The sequence below is a fragment of the Kogia breviceps genome, chromosome 8, assembly GCF_026419965.1.
Source record: "Kogia breviceps isolate mKogBre1 chromosome 8, mKogBre1 haplotype 1, whole genome shotgun sequence".
NCBI lineage: Eukaryota > Metazoa > Chordata > Mammalia > Artiodactyla > Physeteridae > Kogia > Kogia breviceps.
In genome coordinates, this window is record NC_081317.1 from 65,763,966 (window position 1) to 65,782,910 (window position 18,945).

Genomic DNA, 18,945 nt, shown 5'->3' on the forward strand with positions numbered 1-18,945 from the left:
GAAAATACAGTTACATAAGCAGAAAAAGAAAAAGACAATAGAATTAGATGCACATTGAGCTCAGATATAAGATGTAAAATAAGCATTTTAATATGTTTAAAAATTAAATATGGGTATTAGGAATGTAAGTGAGAGACTATATAAATAAATAACAAATCAGATTTTTAAAAACAATATAAAAATTCTATAACCAAAAAAAAATAACCTGAAATTAAAAACTTAGTGATATGTTAAACGGCAAACTACTCTTGGTTGAAGAGAAAATTAGAAAACAGAAAGTTAGAGCTGGATAAATAACCAAAAATTAATACCACAAACTATTCAAAAATTCAACTGAATTCAACTGAATGTGTGTGTATGTATTTCTGATTCATAAAAATAAATTCCAATTGATTTACAGACCTAAACTCAAAAACAAAGCAGAACTACAGAAGTATTAAAAGAAATTTTAGGCAAATATATTGATGAATTTAGGATAAATATGACTTCTTAATATAACATTTAAAAAACAAAAGACATGTAGAAAACATTAATAGTTTGACTACATCAAAATTTTTTAATTCTAAAGGATAAAATACTATATAAATTAATATAAAATAAGATTTAAAATTTCCAATAGAAAACAAAGATTGTTACCCAAAAAATAATTTTTAAAAAGCCACACTTTTGAAAAATAGGCAGAAGGTTCAAAGACTCTTCATTGCCAATAAATACATGAAAGATACACAATTTCAAGAATAAAGAAAATGAAAAATGAAATAATGAGTGTTAACCTCAGATTTTTAAATCAGAATATCTATAGTCTGGGGGTATATGAGTTGCTATGGTGGCTGTGGAGAGGAATTTGGCATTATCAATCAAATTTTTAAATGTATATAAATTATGACAAGCAATTCACCTTCTTAGAATCTATCTTAGCTAAACATTTACATCTATGCAGAAGTAGGAATATACAATGACTATCATTTCATTTCTGTTCATAATAGAGAAAACAATTACCTCTGGGAGGAACTGGAATTGTCAGTTACTTAGATTTTATTTGTAATGTCTGAATTTTTAATTAGATCCAGGTTTGAAATTTAAAATAGTGATGAAAAAGATATGGTAAATCCAAAAATTACTGAATTACTAAGAATTATACAATGAAATATTAAGTGAAAACACTAAGGCATGTTTAAATAATCTGTGACACCATTTGGGTCTCCCAAGAACAACAAAATATAGCATTAGTTTATGCACAGAAAAGATCTGAAAGGCTGATTGACTAAACAGTATGAGTAGTTTTCTGTAAAAAAAAATGAGATTTGAGAATCTGAGAATGTTGGGAATGGGAGACCTTCCTAACAATACTTATTACTCTTACATTAAAAAAAGAAAACTCACAGACACACCAAGAAATTAAACCTTCTTCCATCTGTACCATTTTTCTAGGTTCCACATATATGCGTTAATATACGATATTTGTTTTTCTCTTTCTTTCTGACTTACTTCACTCTGTATGACAGTCTCTGTATGATAGAAAGAGAAAAACAAATATCGTATATTAACGCATATATGTGGAACCTAGAAAAATGGTACAGATGAACCGGTTTGCAGGGCAGAAACAGAGACACAGATGTAGAGAACAAACGTATGGACACCAAGGGGGGAAAGTTGGGGGGGGATGGGGGGGTAGGGGATGCGGTGGGATGAATTGGGAGATTGGGATTGACATATATACACTAATATGTATAAAATGGATAACTAATTAGAACCTGCTGTATTAAAAAATAAATAAAATAAAATTCAAAATTCAGAAAAAAACTTCTTCCATCAAATATGTGTAATTTAAAATTAATGTAATCATGGAGGTTTATCTTTTTTTCCTAAATTTTTTTTTACTTAAATGAAAATTTTAAATGGGCATCTGTGATTTCTACTAGAGTCTTTCAGTGTGTGGAAACTTCTTTCCAACCTAACCTGAGGAGATACCAAAATTGTTCAGCCTTGCAGAACAAAACAAATAAATAAAATTCCACAGTGAACACTCATTGCCAGGCTTTTTAAAATCTTATGTTTATAAGCATGCCTCTTCTAGAAACAATAACACCCAGTGTAAAATGACTCACTATTATAAAGATTTAGATATATTGCTAGTCAACTAATGTTTCCTAAAACAAAACAAAAAAATGCTGAAATGCCTGTTACAAAATGATTACTCTAAGAGCAGCTGTTATTCCTGGCTCCCAAGGACAGCATCTAAAGAGCCATTCTGTTGTGTAACCCACCCCCGGGGCAGCTAAAAGCTGAATGAAAAAGTATGAATTGAGATCATATTCTGGACATTGTACCTTTCCTACTTAGGTCCCTTTCCCTCACCTAATAATCATTCACAAAATCCCCTTTTAGTAATACCAAGTTACTTTTAAAATTTGGTTTCATAAAAAGTCACCGCTGAGATGAACAGCTAGTATACCAATTTACGACACTGAATGATTTCTTTACAGCTCAGTTATTAAACTGAAAAAGAGTGTTTATAATCAAAAGTGCTGACACAACGTTAACAACAATGGTGAGAAGGGCATTGTTAGAATATGGCTATCATAGTTGTTTGTTATTTGTCCTAGAGGGAAATCATGTTCCAATGGCTCTTCTATAAAACATCAATTAAAGAAATGTCAATACCAACATTCTCAAGCTGCCTTGTAAGGAGCTCTCATTTTAGCTGACATATCCATAAGTGACACTAAAGCCAATCTTCAGTGCTATAGAAAAATTACAAGATTGAAGTACCTCCCCACAGCCTTATTTATCTGACATGTTCATAACAGAAATACAAAACCATAAAATAGGGTTGTCTGAGCTGGGAAAACAAAGACTAATTAATCACATTAATGGAAAACTAGCTTACAAAGTGCTGACCAACAAAACATGGAAGAACAAATTCTGGAGATGGGGCTCAGTTATCAGGGTTGGAGAGAGGATGGAATCTCATGTTAGGATGGGGCTGGCAGGAATTCTGAGTGATTAGGAAATTGAATGACAAGTTTCCTGCAGTAATCTTCTGAATGGAAATCTCACAGGGTCCAATAAATTTTATACTAGCAAGTGAGTTCCCTAATTTAGATGCTCACACCTAATTTGTATTATAAGTGAAAATATATATTCATTCAACAGATATCGGTGAATCACCATGTTGTGTCCTAGACACTGGGCAACAGCAATGAATGACAAAGATACACTCTGGTTAGGAGAGAAGACAAACTAAATCAGCAGATTATTTAAGGTAAAGGATGTTAAGCACTTGGAAGTGGGCCATGGAGTTCTCTAGGTAAAGGTGATGGCAGCAGATCCTGGCCTTTTCTAATAGGAAAGGTTATCACAAAGTAAGAGAAAGAATATCTGGTAAGGTTTCATAAGCCATGAAAAAAAGTCGATGGCCTGAAGCCATTGTAAGGTTTGAATGCACCAAGGACATATAACCTGACTTATATTTTAATCAGATCATCCCAATTGCTGTGTTGACAGACAATAAAGGTTCAAGGGTAGAAGGGTGAAGAGAAGTTAGCAGGTTACTACCATATCCAGGAAAGAGGTAATGAGCAGATTAGTCTGGATTATGTCAGCTGAAGTGACTAAGAAGTGGACAGGATGCTAGATTCATTTTAAAAGTAGACAAGACAGGATCTACTGTCAGACAGATGTGAGGTATGAGAAAAAGAAAGCATCAAATCTAACTCTAAAGTTCTTGGCCTCAGCAGCTGGAAGGCCTGGAGATGTGGAAGCCTGCAGAATATCTAGAATTCAGTTCAGGACATGGTGAATTTGAGCTATTGGACATGCTAGAGGAGATGCTATCATAAAGTTGGCCACAAGGGTGAGACTGAGCTGGACTAGGAATGCCCAAGCCATCAATGACTAGATGCTGTTTACAACCATTAAAGCTATGAGATGGGATGAGGTTACCAAATGGGTTAGTGTAGAAAAGAGGCCCACATTTTGAACTCTGGGGAGTGAGAGGAAAAGCAGGAGAGTGCAGGATCCTGGAAGCCAAGTGAGGACTGCTTCAAACAGGAGACAGCGATCAACAGAAGTTTCTAAGAAAAAGTGGGACAAAGCCTATGACTTGAATAAATTTAAGAGAGAAGTGGGGGAGAAGGGTTGGAGAGAGTGAATAAAGATAAGCCTTTTCAGGAATTTTACTATATATATAGGGGCGTGGAGAAATAGAGTGGGAGCTAGTGGGAAGAAAGATCAAGAGAGGGTTTTTTGGTTTACTTGAAGATGGAAAAAATAACAGACTGTGTGGATGATAATGAGAATCATCTGGAGAAGGGATGTGGGCGAGAAAGGGATGAATTACTGTAACTATGATCCTGTGTATAAGAGAGTGGATGGCCTTAGAAGAGATATTATAGATATGAAGCAGGTAGAAACATTAAGATCTCTACTGGTGTCTTCCCATTTCTCCATGAATATGAAGAGACTTCATGAGGTGAGGGTGATGATGGGGAAGATGGGGAAGCTTGAGGAGAAAGAAGATATGAAACAGTCAATCAGGAGAGTAGTAGAGTGAATGAGTGATGAGAATGCAACATGAATTACCCACACCATTGAGGACCAACCTCCAGTTACAAACTGAAAGCAAGAGCAATCTGCATATTGGGTGTTTCTCCACAGCCATACTCAGCTACAGAGGTGCAGGTACAGAGGAGATAGATAGTTGGATTTACCAGGGTTGAGTTATACCAAGGAAGAGTAACAAAGTCAGAGAGTAGTGGCAAGGGAGCTGAGAGTATGTGCAAGGAAATATAGTAGCTTAAACAGAAGTAAGGACATGAGGGCAGGGGAGAGACTGAAAAGTTGGGAGCATTACTGAATCATACGTTCACAGTGAGATGAAAGGATTGCTGGAGTCCCAGAACCAGAGGGTGTGGGCTAGACAGACAGAAGGTAGTCGGAGAAAGATGCCTGAAAGTGAAAGATGACACTGAAAATACAACATACCTAGTGGAATGCCAACCGGTTAAGAATGAAAACTAATTACCCTTTCAAAATGCTGTCTTTCTATTGTACACCCTTTAGTTCTCTGTTACTGCAATAACAAATTACCTCAAATACAATGGCTTAAAACAACATAAATATGTACAGTTCAGTAGGTCAGAACTCCAAAATGGGTCTCACTGGGCTAAAATCAAGGTGTCAGCAGGTCACTCTCTTCTGGAGGCTCTCAGGGAGAATTTATTTCTTTGCCCTCTGCAGCTTTTAGGGGAGCCCACGTGCCTTGGTCCTAGGCCCTCCTCCTCCATCTTCAAACCCAGCAACAGCAGGCCAAGCACTTCTCACATCACAATACTCAGACCTTTTCTGCCCCGCTCTTCCTCATTTAAGGACCCTTCTGATTGCACTGAATGCACCCAGGTAAACAGAATAATATCCCTATTTGTAAAGCCAGCTGATTAGCAACCTTAATGCTATCTGCTACCATAATTCCCTTTTCATGCAACATAACATACAGGTTCCAGGGATCAGGATGTAGACATGCCAGCGGCGGGGAGTGGGGGAGATGTTCTCACTACATTTTAACAATTTAAATACTATCATACAGCCATTTGTATGAAAGGACGATAACAGAAGAGGAAATCATACTCTCTGTTTCAAATTACATCCCCCCAACCATTTATCCTTCTAATGTCATTCCTTACAGCAGTATAAAAATTACTTTGAGGTTTGCAGAGCACCTATCTGATAGCAATCCGGGCATATGCTCGATAGCAAGGAGAAGGACCTCTACAATTTAAGACTGGTCAGAGGTAATCTACATGGAACTTCATGGCATTTACACAATAGTATTACCAGGATCCTAAGCAAAGTACTTCAAATTGAACACACATCTTACATTGTTAAAACTGTACAACATTTGGCTTTCAAATAAAAACCCAGCTGGTTTATTCTTTCTTCCCAGCATGACCTTCGATAGCAAATAACAAAGTACATTTCTTCATCCTGCCACTGGACTAGCTTTTGCCGTTCATGAGAAACGCCTGCATGGCACTTTTTTCTTCCCCTCCACGCTTCCTAGGGATCTCTTTCCTCATTGCTAAGGAGATGTGCCTTTTAGCCCAGTGACCTCCGGGCATGCACATCCTGGTGTGCAGTGCAGTATGCTATGCTCCCCATAACGTCAGTCATTATTCTTCCTGACTTTACTTGTGCTCTCTGGTTGAAGCACTTAAGATTAATGAGGCATTTGTTCTCAATCAAGAAGCTATTTATGAATATAGTTCCACTTACAATAAGCTATGCAGATTTTTCTTTCTCTCTCTCCATTACCAAAGTGGGGTAGGGAGGGATTGTGTCTATTGAGCAAAAGGGAGAAGAATGAACAGAAAAAAAAAAAAAAAAAAAAAAAAAAAAAAGATCTGTGACTTCTTTAGCCTGTAAGCAGTTCCCTAACAGAAAAGCCTCCACATCATAGCTATGCTGTCAGGATAATTGATATCCTCAAATATGCTGTTCTGTTTGCTTAAAGTAAAATAATTATTACCACCCTGGCCTTTGTGAGCCAAGGTTTAAGTCTGCAGCCGTTCAGAAAAATCTGCCTCCTCAGGAGGGAAAAGGTAATTCTGAACTCAAATGGGTCACCTCACATGGGAGAGTGTGGTCTGGCTAGCAGCTTCCAGGGACACCTCACTGGAGAGGAGAATTGGCACAGGCAACCACTTGGCTACACACAGCCGTGGCATTTAAGAAGAATACAGTCTTTCTTTTTCTACTAGTTTTACTGTGTCTGAGGATCAAAGTCAGCCTTTCAGACTGAGAGCCTCCCACCACCTGGTCTTGACAGTATCCCATGGAATTTAAAAAAAAAACAAAACAGCAGCATAAAACACATCACAGGGAGCGGGAGTGCCACCACGTCCTCTCAAGGCCATAGCCAATCAGATCTAAACATCAATGGCTCCAATCTACAAAGCCAATTCAGAGCTCCTTGTTAAAGAAAAATGCCAACTCAGTTGTCAGTTGGGAAACTAGATTCAGGAGATTATCCAGCTCTGGGAAAGGTCCTCCAGGCAGACAGACCCTAGAGTCAATATGAAAGAGCAAGGACATTGCTCTACTCAACTACCCAATAACATTAATCATTCCATATTAAGTATGTGACCAATTACACTATTAGTGCTGACTTTATTTTCAATGTAAACAAACAAAAATCATTCAACTACATTGCTCAGAATTAGGCAGGTTGTTCAGCCTTCTTTCCACTCTAAAAACAAGTAACTGAGAAGAGTTAAAAAAAAGAGTGTGGGTCTGAGTACTGCAAAGAATCTGGGCTCTCTTACCATATAGAGGGGTGATCCTGGACAAAGAAGTTACTCTCAAACCCCTGGCTCAGTATCTGTAAAATGAAATTTCTGAAATAGATGAAGAATTCTTTAGTCTTTGCCAGTACTAAATTTTATGGAAGCTAGAAAAATTCTATCCTTGCTACTTATATTGGTTTATATTTAAATCAGCAGTTATTCTGAATCTGTAGGTCAAACATTTTAAAATGAAACTAGTACTTTTTTTAAAACACAAGACTTCCAAGAGCCAAATGATTGGCAATTCTAACATCTATTATCAGTACCACTATTTTTATTTGAGGGGTTGGAGAGGAGATACAATGGTTGTATTATGCGATAAGGGTAACATAATCCTCAGCCACATACATTTTCTTTAATTATCTCTACCCTAAGAGAATTCTCATGTCAGAGAGAAAGAAGAGAAAACATTGCCTTCAGATTTAACAGAGTGAGGTTAGGGTTGCTTCGTATCAGTTACGCCCCTATCTATAGGACCAGCCTCAATGCAAAGTAGGAGTCAGACTCTACCTATTAAACCACCTTCCTCCATTATTGGCCAGAGTACATAGAGTTATAGGGATTGGGACCTCATTGTTCCCAAAGATGAGTTACCAAATTTCCAAGAAGTTGATCATTTTTACCTGAGCCTTAAGAGTAGGGAGTTAAGACTAAGGTATATGGGCTTCCCTGGTGGCGCAGTGGTTAAGAATCTGTCTGCCAATGCAGGGGACACGGGTTCAAGCCCTGGTCCAGGAAGATCCCACATGCCACAGAGCAACTGAGCCCATTTGCCACAATTACCGAGCTTGCGCCCTAGAGCCCGTGAGCCACAACTACTGAAGCCCGCACGCCTAGAGCCCGTGCTCCCCAACAAGAGAAGCCACTGCAATGAGAAGCCTGCACACCGCAATGAAGAGAAGGCCCTGCTCGCTTCAACTAGAGAAAGCCCACGCTTGCAACAAAGACCCAACGCAGCCAAAGATAAATAAAAATAAAATAAAGAAATTTTTAAAAAAATAAAGACTAAGGTATATTCCAAAGATTAAGAGTTCAGATAAACGTGTTCTAACAAATGACATAGATTCTTTAGATCACAAGCTTTAGCAACACTGTGGGGTTGGGTTTTTTAAAGACCACTACCGCAGGTACTTCCAGATTTTAACTTTGTGATTATTATTCATGCAGAGAAAACACTTCACTTTCTTTCAAAAGCCAAAAAATAGCTATGTGCAGCTTTGGAGGGCATGAATGGCAACCACTACTCAATCTATAGATGCCACTTATTTATAATCAAGCAATAAAAATAAACAGCACCAAAATGTTTATTTTGTTTTGTTTTTTTGGGTTTTTTTTTTGTGTGTGTGGTACGCGGGCCTCTCACTGTTGTGGCCTCTCCCGTTGCGCGGAGCACAGGCTCCGGACGCGCAGGCTCAGCGGCCATGGCTCACGGCCCCAGCATGGCTCACGGGCCCAGCCACTCCGCGGCATGTGGGATCTTCCCGGACCGGGGCACAAACCCGTGTCTCCTGCATAGGCAGGCGGATTCTCAACCACTGCGCCACCAGGGAAGCCCCAAAATGTTTATTTTTAATCACTGCAATTGCTTATTCCACTCTCTGTAAGAGGAAAGAAGACACTAATTCCAAATGATTATCAAGGTATAACTTGTGCTCATATCTGTTAGTCCATTTAAAAAAAAAAACAAATACGCAAAATAAAGAGAACAGTGAATAGATAGGTGGCCAAGGTAAAAACCTATTTCATGTTTGGGTTTTGATTTCTTAAAACCATTTTGAAAAAAAAAACAGAATTCTGTGTTTGTTATACATATATAGTACAACTTTATTATTCTACAGAGTATAATAAATGCTCTTCAATAGATTATAAATGTGTGCAATTACCTAGTTCATGTATTTCATTATACAGAATGAAAATTCTAACCTTTAAGGTGTTTTATTTTAATTTTCCATTTCAAAATCTACCTTTTCATATCACGGCAATATCCACCCAACAATATAATATACAACTGTGTATTTTGCTCTATTACTTTGAAACGAAAATGTTTAAACAAATTCTCCTAAATTAAGAGCAAAGGGATATATTGAAATAAAAAGAAATCCCAAGGATGATGTGCATTGCCACAGATTCCTGAACATCAGGTAGATAAAGTTATAGTAAGGCCTTAAAGTCACTTTTTAAAAAACAACAAAAGTTTCCTTGAACACATAAAAACTACACTGATTCAGCCAATAATTACCAATGTCACTTCTATTCCTATACTTTTCTGTTACTCATCACCTCTGACCAGGTTAATAAATACAGGAATAAATTTAGATTTCTTGAAGGTGCCCAATTCTTAAGGAAAACTAAATAAGGCAAAATGGAAATAAAAAACAACACAGAATCAAGGGATTTGAGGGTGAGAAGAGGCCTTAGATACACATCTCTAGTCGAACCTTCTCATTATGTTGCTTTTAAATCTTCCTGTAATTAAGATTTTAGATTATAGGTATGTGAGCTACTGTGTCTACCCCTCCCTTCCCCCCAAGAATTACATATGGCGGTTAAAAAAAGCTCCCTAGTAAGGCATAGCACAAATGATACTTTATTTGGACTTTTTCACACTGAGAATGAAAACCTACAGCACAGGCTTAATGCTACCCTGGACAGAAGACTGGCAACTCAAGATTTGTCAGAGTCATAAATCTGAGTGTGACGTGACTTCCCATATGTTAAATTACCAATCTTCCCATGAAGTTTTCACTCCCATTTTGGCACTAAAACAAAACCTCACAGTGACCCCCACTGCAAAAGAAACATCCCAATTTCCTGCAAAGAAACAACCACCAAAAAGCTACATTATTCCTAAATTTTAAAAAGAGAAAATCGTATCTAAATTCCTCTTTAACCTCTTAACCTGCTTATATTTTATTCTTTAGAATTCCATTTATAAATTCTTTAGAACATAGTATAGAAAATCCTCCTGTTATTTATTAACCTATTACCTCTTAATACTCTACAGAGTATTCAGCACATAGATTATTATTTTTTACAATAAAAGTATTTAGGTTATCAGTTCATTTCCAGACATTTAACTAACATCCTCCTTCATAATTAGAAGTGAAGCCCTAAAGTAGAGTTCAGGAATTTTACAGAAATACTCAGACTCAAAAACAATTTTTCAAAAGGGATAAAAAAGAAAATGGTAGGGAAAAAAACCTGAAAGAAAGCAATACAAATTCTGTATTTTTACAGTGAGAATATTACATTATATTTTTAATTAGCAGTAACTTGCAGTCATTATAAAATGGAAATCCACAGATTAGACACAAAACTCTAGTAATTTAGGTCAAAAGTGATTAGATTCAAATTAAGACTCAAAATAGCAAGAAACACATTCTAGAATCAGAGTAATGACATTCAACACCTAAAAACAGAACTTGGTAATGTTTGGAATGCACTCTAAAGTGCTACTATAATGAAGGAGTAAAAATGGCTCCAAAATGAATTACATAATCACAAAAGGGTTGGAAACAAACAGAGCTGAAAATAAAATACTCTAATAAACGCAAACATAGCTTTCATACAGATCTATTTATCTGAGCAGTACTGAAATGGGACAAACAGGCACAAAGCAATGATATTTAATTAGAACTACGAGATATACAACCTGAATGTAAGGAGACACAGGTATGTGGGGAATTATTTCACTGTTTCATTTCATTTCATTTGAATTTGAGCACGGAGCTAGGATTCTAGAATCTAAGTTAGGGTATTATTCAAAATTTGTGACTAATCTCTCCCTCAAACACATGCAGCTAAAGCTGCAATACAGCTTATTGTTTCTTATTTTAGATGACATAAGTGGCTAAAGTAAAGAAATAGTAGCAAAATGAAATACAGGACTAAACCAAAACTGGAAATGGTGAGAGCACTGAAGGTCACACCAAGGTCAAAGATAAAGGCTCTGCAAGTTCAGAAATGATCCAACACTATACCAGGTGTTAGGGGCGTTATAGAGAAAAATGAGACAAAGTTCTGGCCTCCAGTTACTTAAAAGCTAGCAGGGCAGTTTGGTCAGGAGCAACTTCCATACTTTAGAATTGGTAAATAAAAAGACAGCTGGTCTGTGAACATTGATTCCAGCCTTATGTACATTCTCACCCACCAAGCCCAAGTTGAAGCTGACAGAATCTTCTAATGTATGAACTTATTTACTTAGTTATGGTCTGGGACTGGATGAAATATCACTGAGATGCCTTTGCTTCCAAAATTTAAATAATTGATACTTATCTCTATGATACAGTGTTCCTCTTTTTTTCCCAGCTTTATTGAAATATAATTGACATATATAAGTTTAAGTTCTACAATGTGATGATTTGATATATCTATATATTGAGAAATAATTACCACAATAAGGTTCATTAACACTTCCATCAACTCACATAATTATCTTTTGTGATTAAATCATTTCTGATCTACTCTGCTCTCTGTGGTGAGAGCATTTAAGATCTACTCTGTTGGCAACTTTCAAGAATCTAATAAAGCATTGGTAACTACAGACACCATGCTATATACTAGATCCTCATAACATATTCATTTTGTAACTGAAGTTTGTACCCTTTGACCATCTCCACCCATTGCACCCACACACCCCCGCCCCTGGCAATCACCAATCTATGCTCTGTATCTATGAGTTCGGTTATTTTTAGATTCCAATAGAAGTAAGAGTATACAGTATTTGCCTTTCCATGACTTATTTCACTAAGCATAATGCCCTCCAGGTTCATCCATGTTATCACAAATGCCAGGATTTCTTTCCTTTTTTATGGCTGAATAATATTCATTGTGTGTGTGTGTGTGTGTGTGTGTGTGTGTGTGTATCTACACACACACACAACCTTTTTTTTTAATCCATTCACCCATCAACAGACACTCTTTTTAAGAAGAATCTTTAAAAAATAGAACTACCACATACAATTCTCACACATACCTTATGAAAATGAATACAAGGTATTTCAGGCTACCATCTTCTTACCCTCAAGATATTCAAAGCACTAATCATAAAAGGAAACAGAATTAACTAAAACAATCACATTTGTTGTATAAATACATATCCCAAGCAAAATATGCTCTTGGAGTGTTTTGTGCTCATGATGAATAAGCCTTACCTTCACAAACCATGTTTAAAAAGAAAATCCCAGGAAATAATTAGTAATTAGAGTTAGTGAAATAAAAGCCAGCAATGAAATAGCATTTGACCTCAGCGGCTTCATTAGATTTCCATTAGCTTTTTTAGAGCTTCTATTTATCAATAAAAGGAGGTCTATGACTCCTCTGGAACCTAAAACTAACAGTGTGAGATTGATTCCTAAGAAAGCAAGTCTAAGTGTACTTTCAAAATGCAATCATTCCAGCCACAAAATCCAAAGAATCATACTTAACTGCTTAGTAAAAAATTAATGTTGCAACACTCAATGCCACACTAAATAAGGGTGTTAAAGCCAAAATATCAATATTATCAGTTACTTCTCGGCAACGCTTAAAATAAAATTCAATTATTTCTCAGGAGAAAAATTTAGAAATAGAGCTTCGTGGACAAAGTTCATTCAAAACGAATAAACTGAAAAAACAACTGGCTCACTGAGAATTCAGATCATTTCCAACTAGAACTAAGAAATTATGTAGGTCTAAAAAAATCAATGCAAAGCTGTATTTAAGAGCTTCCATTTTTATTGTAAATTAAGAGATTTACATGGTATTAATATTAAAATACAAAAGGCACACTGTATTTTCTGAGGGTGGGGAGGGGTTAAGATTAATAGAAAGATGCTTCATATCAGTTGCAGAGAGTGATCAAGTATTTCCTTCTGTCGACATGCTAAAGGAAAATGACATAATTGATCAGAAGCTGCCTTAGAATCAGGGTGGCTGGCCTAGGCCTGGCCCTGGCTCTGCCATGCAAAGGACAGTAGTACCTTGGGTAACAGGACTGCTCGGTGTGTGAGCACAGGAGCCAAGCAGTAACTGTGGATGGAACAGAGAACTCTTCATGCCTTGGTGAACTGGATTAGAATATCTCTAAATTCTAAATCTATACTTCAGGGTGAATGAGGAGATATCATTAGTAAAACTAACTCTACAAGGCTTTACTTTGGCTCATATAATATGAATAGAACCAGCTTGATAAACAAGAGCTGAATATATTTATTATAGCAGGACTTCATGGCTGTTTTAAAGATGCTGTACATTTATACAGTTTTTGTTACCATAATGAACACACCAAAGGAAATACCAAAATGTTATCTGGGCCCACTAATGAAAAGAATTCTTAAGTTGGAGATATTACCTCTAATATGAAATCAGATTATTTGGACTATAAAGAGTGTCCATATTTTGCCCCATTTTCCCCTCACTACCCAGAGTGAATGCCAGCAATAAAATCATACAGAAAGACATTCTCACAATGCCTTTAATTTATAGTCACCATATGTCTGTTTCAACACTGAGAGCTAAACATACATAATCATGACATAAATTTTCCTCATGTAAAGCATTGTCCTTATATTGTCCTTCAGGTTTTTAACTTTGGTTGCAGGGAAATTTAATTCATTATCATTAGAGATCATTAAGGAATAAAGCAAATGCTACTATTACAATCAAAATCAAGCTGAGCATGTGCTCTGAGATCAAGAGTGAGGGAATACAGTCTTGAGATCTGATCGGTCTCCACTTTCAACCATGTTCTGATACCTCTTGAAAGAGAATTTTTAAGAAAAGTTAAGGTAGCACATAATCCAATGGCAAAATGGGTAACATGGTGGATTAACAGAATGGAACGCAATGCTTGGATGTAAGCTAAAGTTTCAACAGGGTCTTCAGGAAAAACAGTTTAGGTGAAGAGAAATCTGTGTTCTCCAAGTGGGGAATCATTTGTTGTTGAAGTTTCTATCTCAAGTTCACAGCAATGCCTAACACAGAACACTCTGAAATTTTCTAAAGTATGAATGTATGAATGAATAAGCGGGGAAGACCTCACGCTAGTGGAATAGTTGTGAATTAGCACAGTGACCAGAGAGGTCACTGAAGATTCCCACCTTCACTGTTACTTAGAAGACTTATTTTCAAGAATTACAAGATAGAGCTGGGCAAGAACATGAAGCAATACTTTGGACTGCTCTAATAAACCAGTAGGCTCCATAGGTTCCTGAGCAAACGGTGACGCCTAGAAATGTATTTAACATTTCCACAGTGGATATAGAGCTACCAGGTAGGATGATTTGGAAAGAGAAGACGAGGAATACAGGTAACTGTGGAATGGCACACAAAAGCATGTGTACCATCTTACCTGACCACTAGATTTAAATGGACCCACAGTGGATGGAGTGAGAAAAGGAGTTAAAAGATACTAAAATTAGCCACTTACTGCTGTCCATGCATTTCTTTTGCACCGGGCACATAGCCATCCATCACAGATCTCATGAGAAGGGATACCATAACAACCTATAAAATAATAGTATGGATCCATTAATTAAAGTCTTTTGCATTTCGACAATATTACACATTTTAGCACTGAATAAATAAAATCGGAACAACAGCCTACCATACCATTTTTGATTCTCACTGCTTAGAACAAAAAATTAGCAAGGCTGGCTCAAAGATACTTTTGGTTCCCATGCCTCAAAGCTAATAGGATTATCACAGCCAGAAAAAATGAGAGTGTGCATCTTAGTAGTTACCAGTGCTCACAACAGTTATTATAGAGAATACTTATGATAATACTTAATGTGTGATTAGAAAATTTCTAAATTGTCAAGTCTAGTCCTTTACTCATGCAAAACATATTTCAAAATAAGTTGCAATTTATGAAGCAAAGTTTGGGGAAGTTTTAAAATGACACAATAAATAAACTGTGACATAATATTTATGTACATAAAATGAGTGCATAAAATTAATGTAATGTAAAACTACATTTCAAAAATTATGTTTAATTAGCTTTAATTTCAGTGATAGGAACAAAGGATGCACAATTCATAGTTAGTGATGAAGAGCTGTCTTCAATTCTATTTGTCCATTCAGTACATGCCTGACTCAAAATAACGATGTAAAGAGATAGCTGATGATATAAATATATGTAGCAATTATACGGTATCAACAAACATGTGTTACTCTGGTTTCCTGAAAAAAGAGTTTTGAAAGATTTAAATGAGTAAAATTTAAAGGAGTAATTTTTAATATCAAATTTCTATAACATTTGACATGGGAAGAGAAATAACAGAAATGTAATTACCCAAAGAAAAGCCTATCATAGTTACCCAAGACCATAAAGTGTTTAGTTCAAGCACATGTTTATAAAATATTATGGCTAAATTGCATAGCTAGTGCATTCTGGAGTCAAGATTAAATCCAAACTTGTTTGTGAAATGGTGCACTGTCTCTCATATAAATATAATCACACAAAGTGAATGTGTGTGTGTATATATATGTGTATGTGTGTTACAAATTGATAGAAGCAAATAAGAAGTTTTATATAATTACATTTCAAGCACATCAGGTTCAAATCCCTTGAGGAAGATGAAAGTATCTAATAAATAAATGCTAGATAGCCAGGCAATTTCAACCTTAACACAAGACTGGTATTACTCTGGGGTAAATATAGAAGGTAATCAGACTCACACCATACATAAGAACGTTAACAGAACATTTGACTTGGTAAGAGGTGGAATATTAAAATGCTTTAAAATAGAACTGCAATGTTTAATAGATCCATTTTATACATTTTAGAGGATTTATATGGCAGACTAATCTAAAAAAATGTATTTGCCACTTAACGCAATTATGTAAAAACACCAAACTGAGACAGGTATGGAGCTTAACCTTCTCAGTCTTGGGGGAAAACAACTCTAAGCACTTTTTCCCCCTGGAAGGCAATGAAGATCTCCCTACCCTTACAAAGAATAAAATTTTAACTCGATAATTAAATTTAACAATAATTCCCCAAATCACTAAAAGAATACTCATTTCTCTTTCAAAAGTAACAAAGGAAAACAGTCATGAATCAACATTAGAGATTAAAACTCAGTTTTTACAAACTTAAAATAAGTAAAATTCAAGCATGTAAAAGGAATCCCACAATGACCCCACATTTGGACCCCAAACAAACAAACAGAACCAGACCTGTTCTCCACTGATACCACATAAAATTGGAGGAAAAGAGATGATTACACCTATTCATATTCTCATTAGAAGAAATGTGAGAAAGAATGATCTAACCATTAATAATGCCAATAGTACAATGTGACAGATTTGGCAAGTTACAAAGGGGTGAGAAATAGAGACTATGTGAAGCACTGAAAAGCCAGCGATTAATGAGTGATAGACTCATTTACTTGCATGAACCCGTACGCGGCACTTTGCACAGGAAATCAGAAGACTTGTTCCATCCTCTTCCAGGAAGGCGTTAGGTGGAGAATATTCTATATTTTCCTCACTATAAATAAAACACATCTCTGGAATGAGGGGCTTAGTCTTTCCTCCTGAAGTAACCACTTCATCTAATTTTGTCTCCCATCTGGAATCATTTTCTTCATTGCTGCTATCTGGCTGAAAAACAGAATATTTCCACGTGAGCGAAAAACATGGAAAAGAGCTCAGATCACTTGCTCTGGTCACTCAAATCCACTAATAGCTGTTCATGCACTAACTTGCAGCTTCTGTACTTCCTCTTGTTCTCCCAGGCCCAACTATTAGCTCTTTATCAGTGCCGCTCCTCAGGCTCCCACCCAAAAGCTAAGCTGTAGGAATGAGAGGGTATTCTGTACATCTGCTGGTACAGAAATGGATGAGCTACTAAAACTATGTTCTTAAATACATAGTTCAGGAAAAGCATCAATTCTTCTGATGAACTTTTTTTTGCTTCTTTATTTGCACTAGGTTAACAGATCTGATTTCATTTACTGAAGAATCTTACCTGGTTACACCTGAAGGAGTATCTTCAAAGACCTCAGTTTTAATTTGCACAACAGTATTTAGAGAGTTTTTGAAGGCTTTTTGACTCACCACAAAGTTTTAAAACAGCAAGACAGAAAAATCTAGCAAATGTCATTAAATAACAAAGGATAATGTTCAAAAAGAAATCGTCACCTCCCACCAAAATATACAAAAAAATTCAGTGTTTACTTGAAACTAATTAATGAACTCTTATTATCCCCAGAGACCTTATATTAATAAATGTCCCCACATCTTATAATTTTAGTTGGAATTTTTTAATTATCGGGGAAATATACAGGCAGATTATGCTACAGAAGCAAGAATCAATATAAAGGTAAGTTTTTCCAAGAAAAACACAGAAATTTAGTGACTAAATGGGAAATAAAAATAAGGTTAATCACTCACCAGTGTCACATTCAAAGACAAGTGAATGAACTACTTCCTCTATTTACAAAGGTCTGAGAATGTGGCACATCATAAATATTCATGCTCTGAAACGTCTAACCAGAATTACTTAATGTGGAACTCTAGGAATGATGTGATCTTGAGTAAAATATTTCTGACTCTATCAGTGAAAATATAACCCAGAACACAATGTTCACATTAATAGACTTTAAAATATATTGTATCTAAAAATGGATATGGTAGTTTTACTCTTACCAGATTCTGAAAGATCATTTTGTCTGTTAGTGCTGGAGAATGTGGTTCTCTGTGACCTAAGATACTATCAGCATAACATATAGAAAATGACATCTGAAAATAATATCATGAATGGCTGGCTGATGAGGGTGAACTGGACAATTCAGTTTGCATTGAGTCCTGCTGTGTCTTTTGCACGTTCCATGTGGGAAGATGAAGAGAAATATTTTAAATGTGGGCCCAGAGCTGACATTTATATGATTGAGAGTAATATTTTCAAACATAAAGCAGAGACTAGATCTAAGTTCTAGTAAGAACTTAGATCTAGTAAGAACTTTGTAAGCTCCTACTATTCTTAAGCTTTAAGTTCTGTGTTTCTTGGTGAAAGGGGTAGAAAGAAAGGTTGGAATTGCCCCTTGACTAAAACAAACCAAGACATTCACAAATGATATAAAGCACTGTCAGAGAAAAGTCTCTCAAGTGGCACTCAGGAATTCCATTTGCTGCTCTCTGATAGCCATTAGCTACAGAAGTACTAATGTCTTCCTCTTCATGTGCCTACTAACCCTACAGAGATTCACCTGTGTTTTCACAGTCACACAGAAAGTGCTGCAGTGAAAGGAAAGGTGGGCGGGGGCCCCTCCCCCAGCTACCTTGTAGTAGGGCATAAGCAGAGCACAGACGGCACAGTGCGGCTCCATTCTGCCCATGGCTGCATTATACTCCTGCTCGGCCACGAAGTTTGGGGACTTTGTCTGCCAAAGGTGGACCAGAGGCTTTGCCCAAGACTCAGTTTCTTCCACTTCCTCCTCAATCGATGGAACCTCAGGCAACTCTTAAGAGAAAGGGTGTGAAAACAGTGAGCAGGGGACTCAGGGAAAAACAATAACCCCGATTATAAAAGAAGCACACACTCCAAATTATCTGTGGTATTAATGTCAGACAGGAAACCTATTTTATCTTTCAAATATATTCCGAGAGGTGAAACAAA

General features: G+C 36.4%; 1 protein-coding gene across 14 annotated transcripts in view; it reads right to left on the bottom strand.

Moving 5' to 3' along the window:
- KDM4C (lysine demethylase 4C) overlaps positions 1-18,945 on the bottom strand; it is a 430,596-nt gene that overhangs the window by 143,260 nt on the left and 268,391 nt on the right. For 11 of the 14 annotated variants that reach the window (XM_067041564.1, XM_067041563.1, XM_059071829.2 and 8 more), the window contains 3 exons: positions 18,608-18,789; positions 16,715-16,928; positions 14,752-14,828 (listed from right to left, as the gene is read on the bottom strand). In XM_067041564.1, the coding sequence (XP_066897665.1) occupies positions 14,752-14,828; positions 16,715-16,928; positions 18,608-18,789 (473 nt within the window). Of the gene's footprint in view, positions 1-12,341; positions 12,383-13,303; positions 13,353-14,751; positions 14,829-16,714; positions 16,929-18,607; positions 18,790-18,945 lie in introns of those variants that run through there. The other 3 variants (XR_010841968.1, XR_010841967.1, XM_067041569.1) reach the window with 2 other exon arrangements.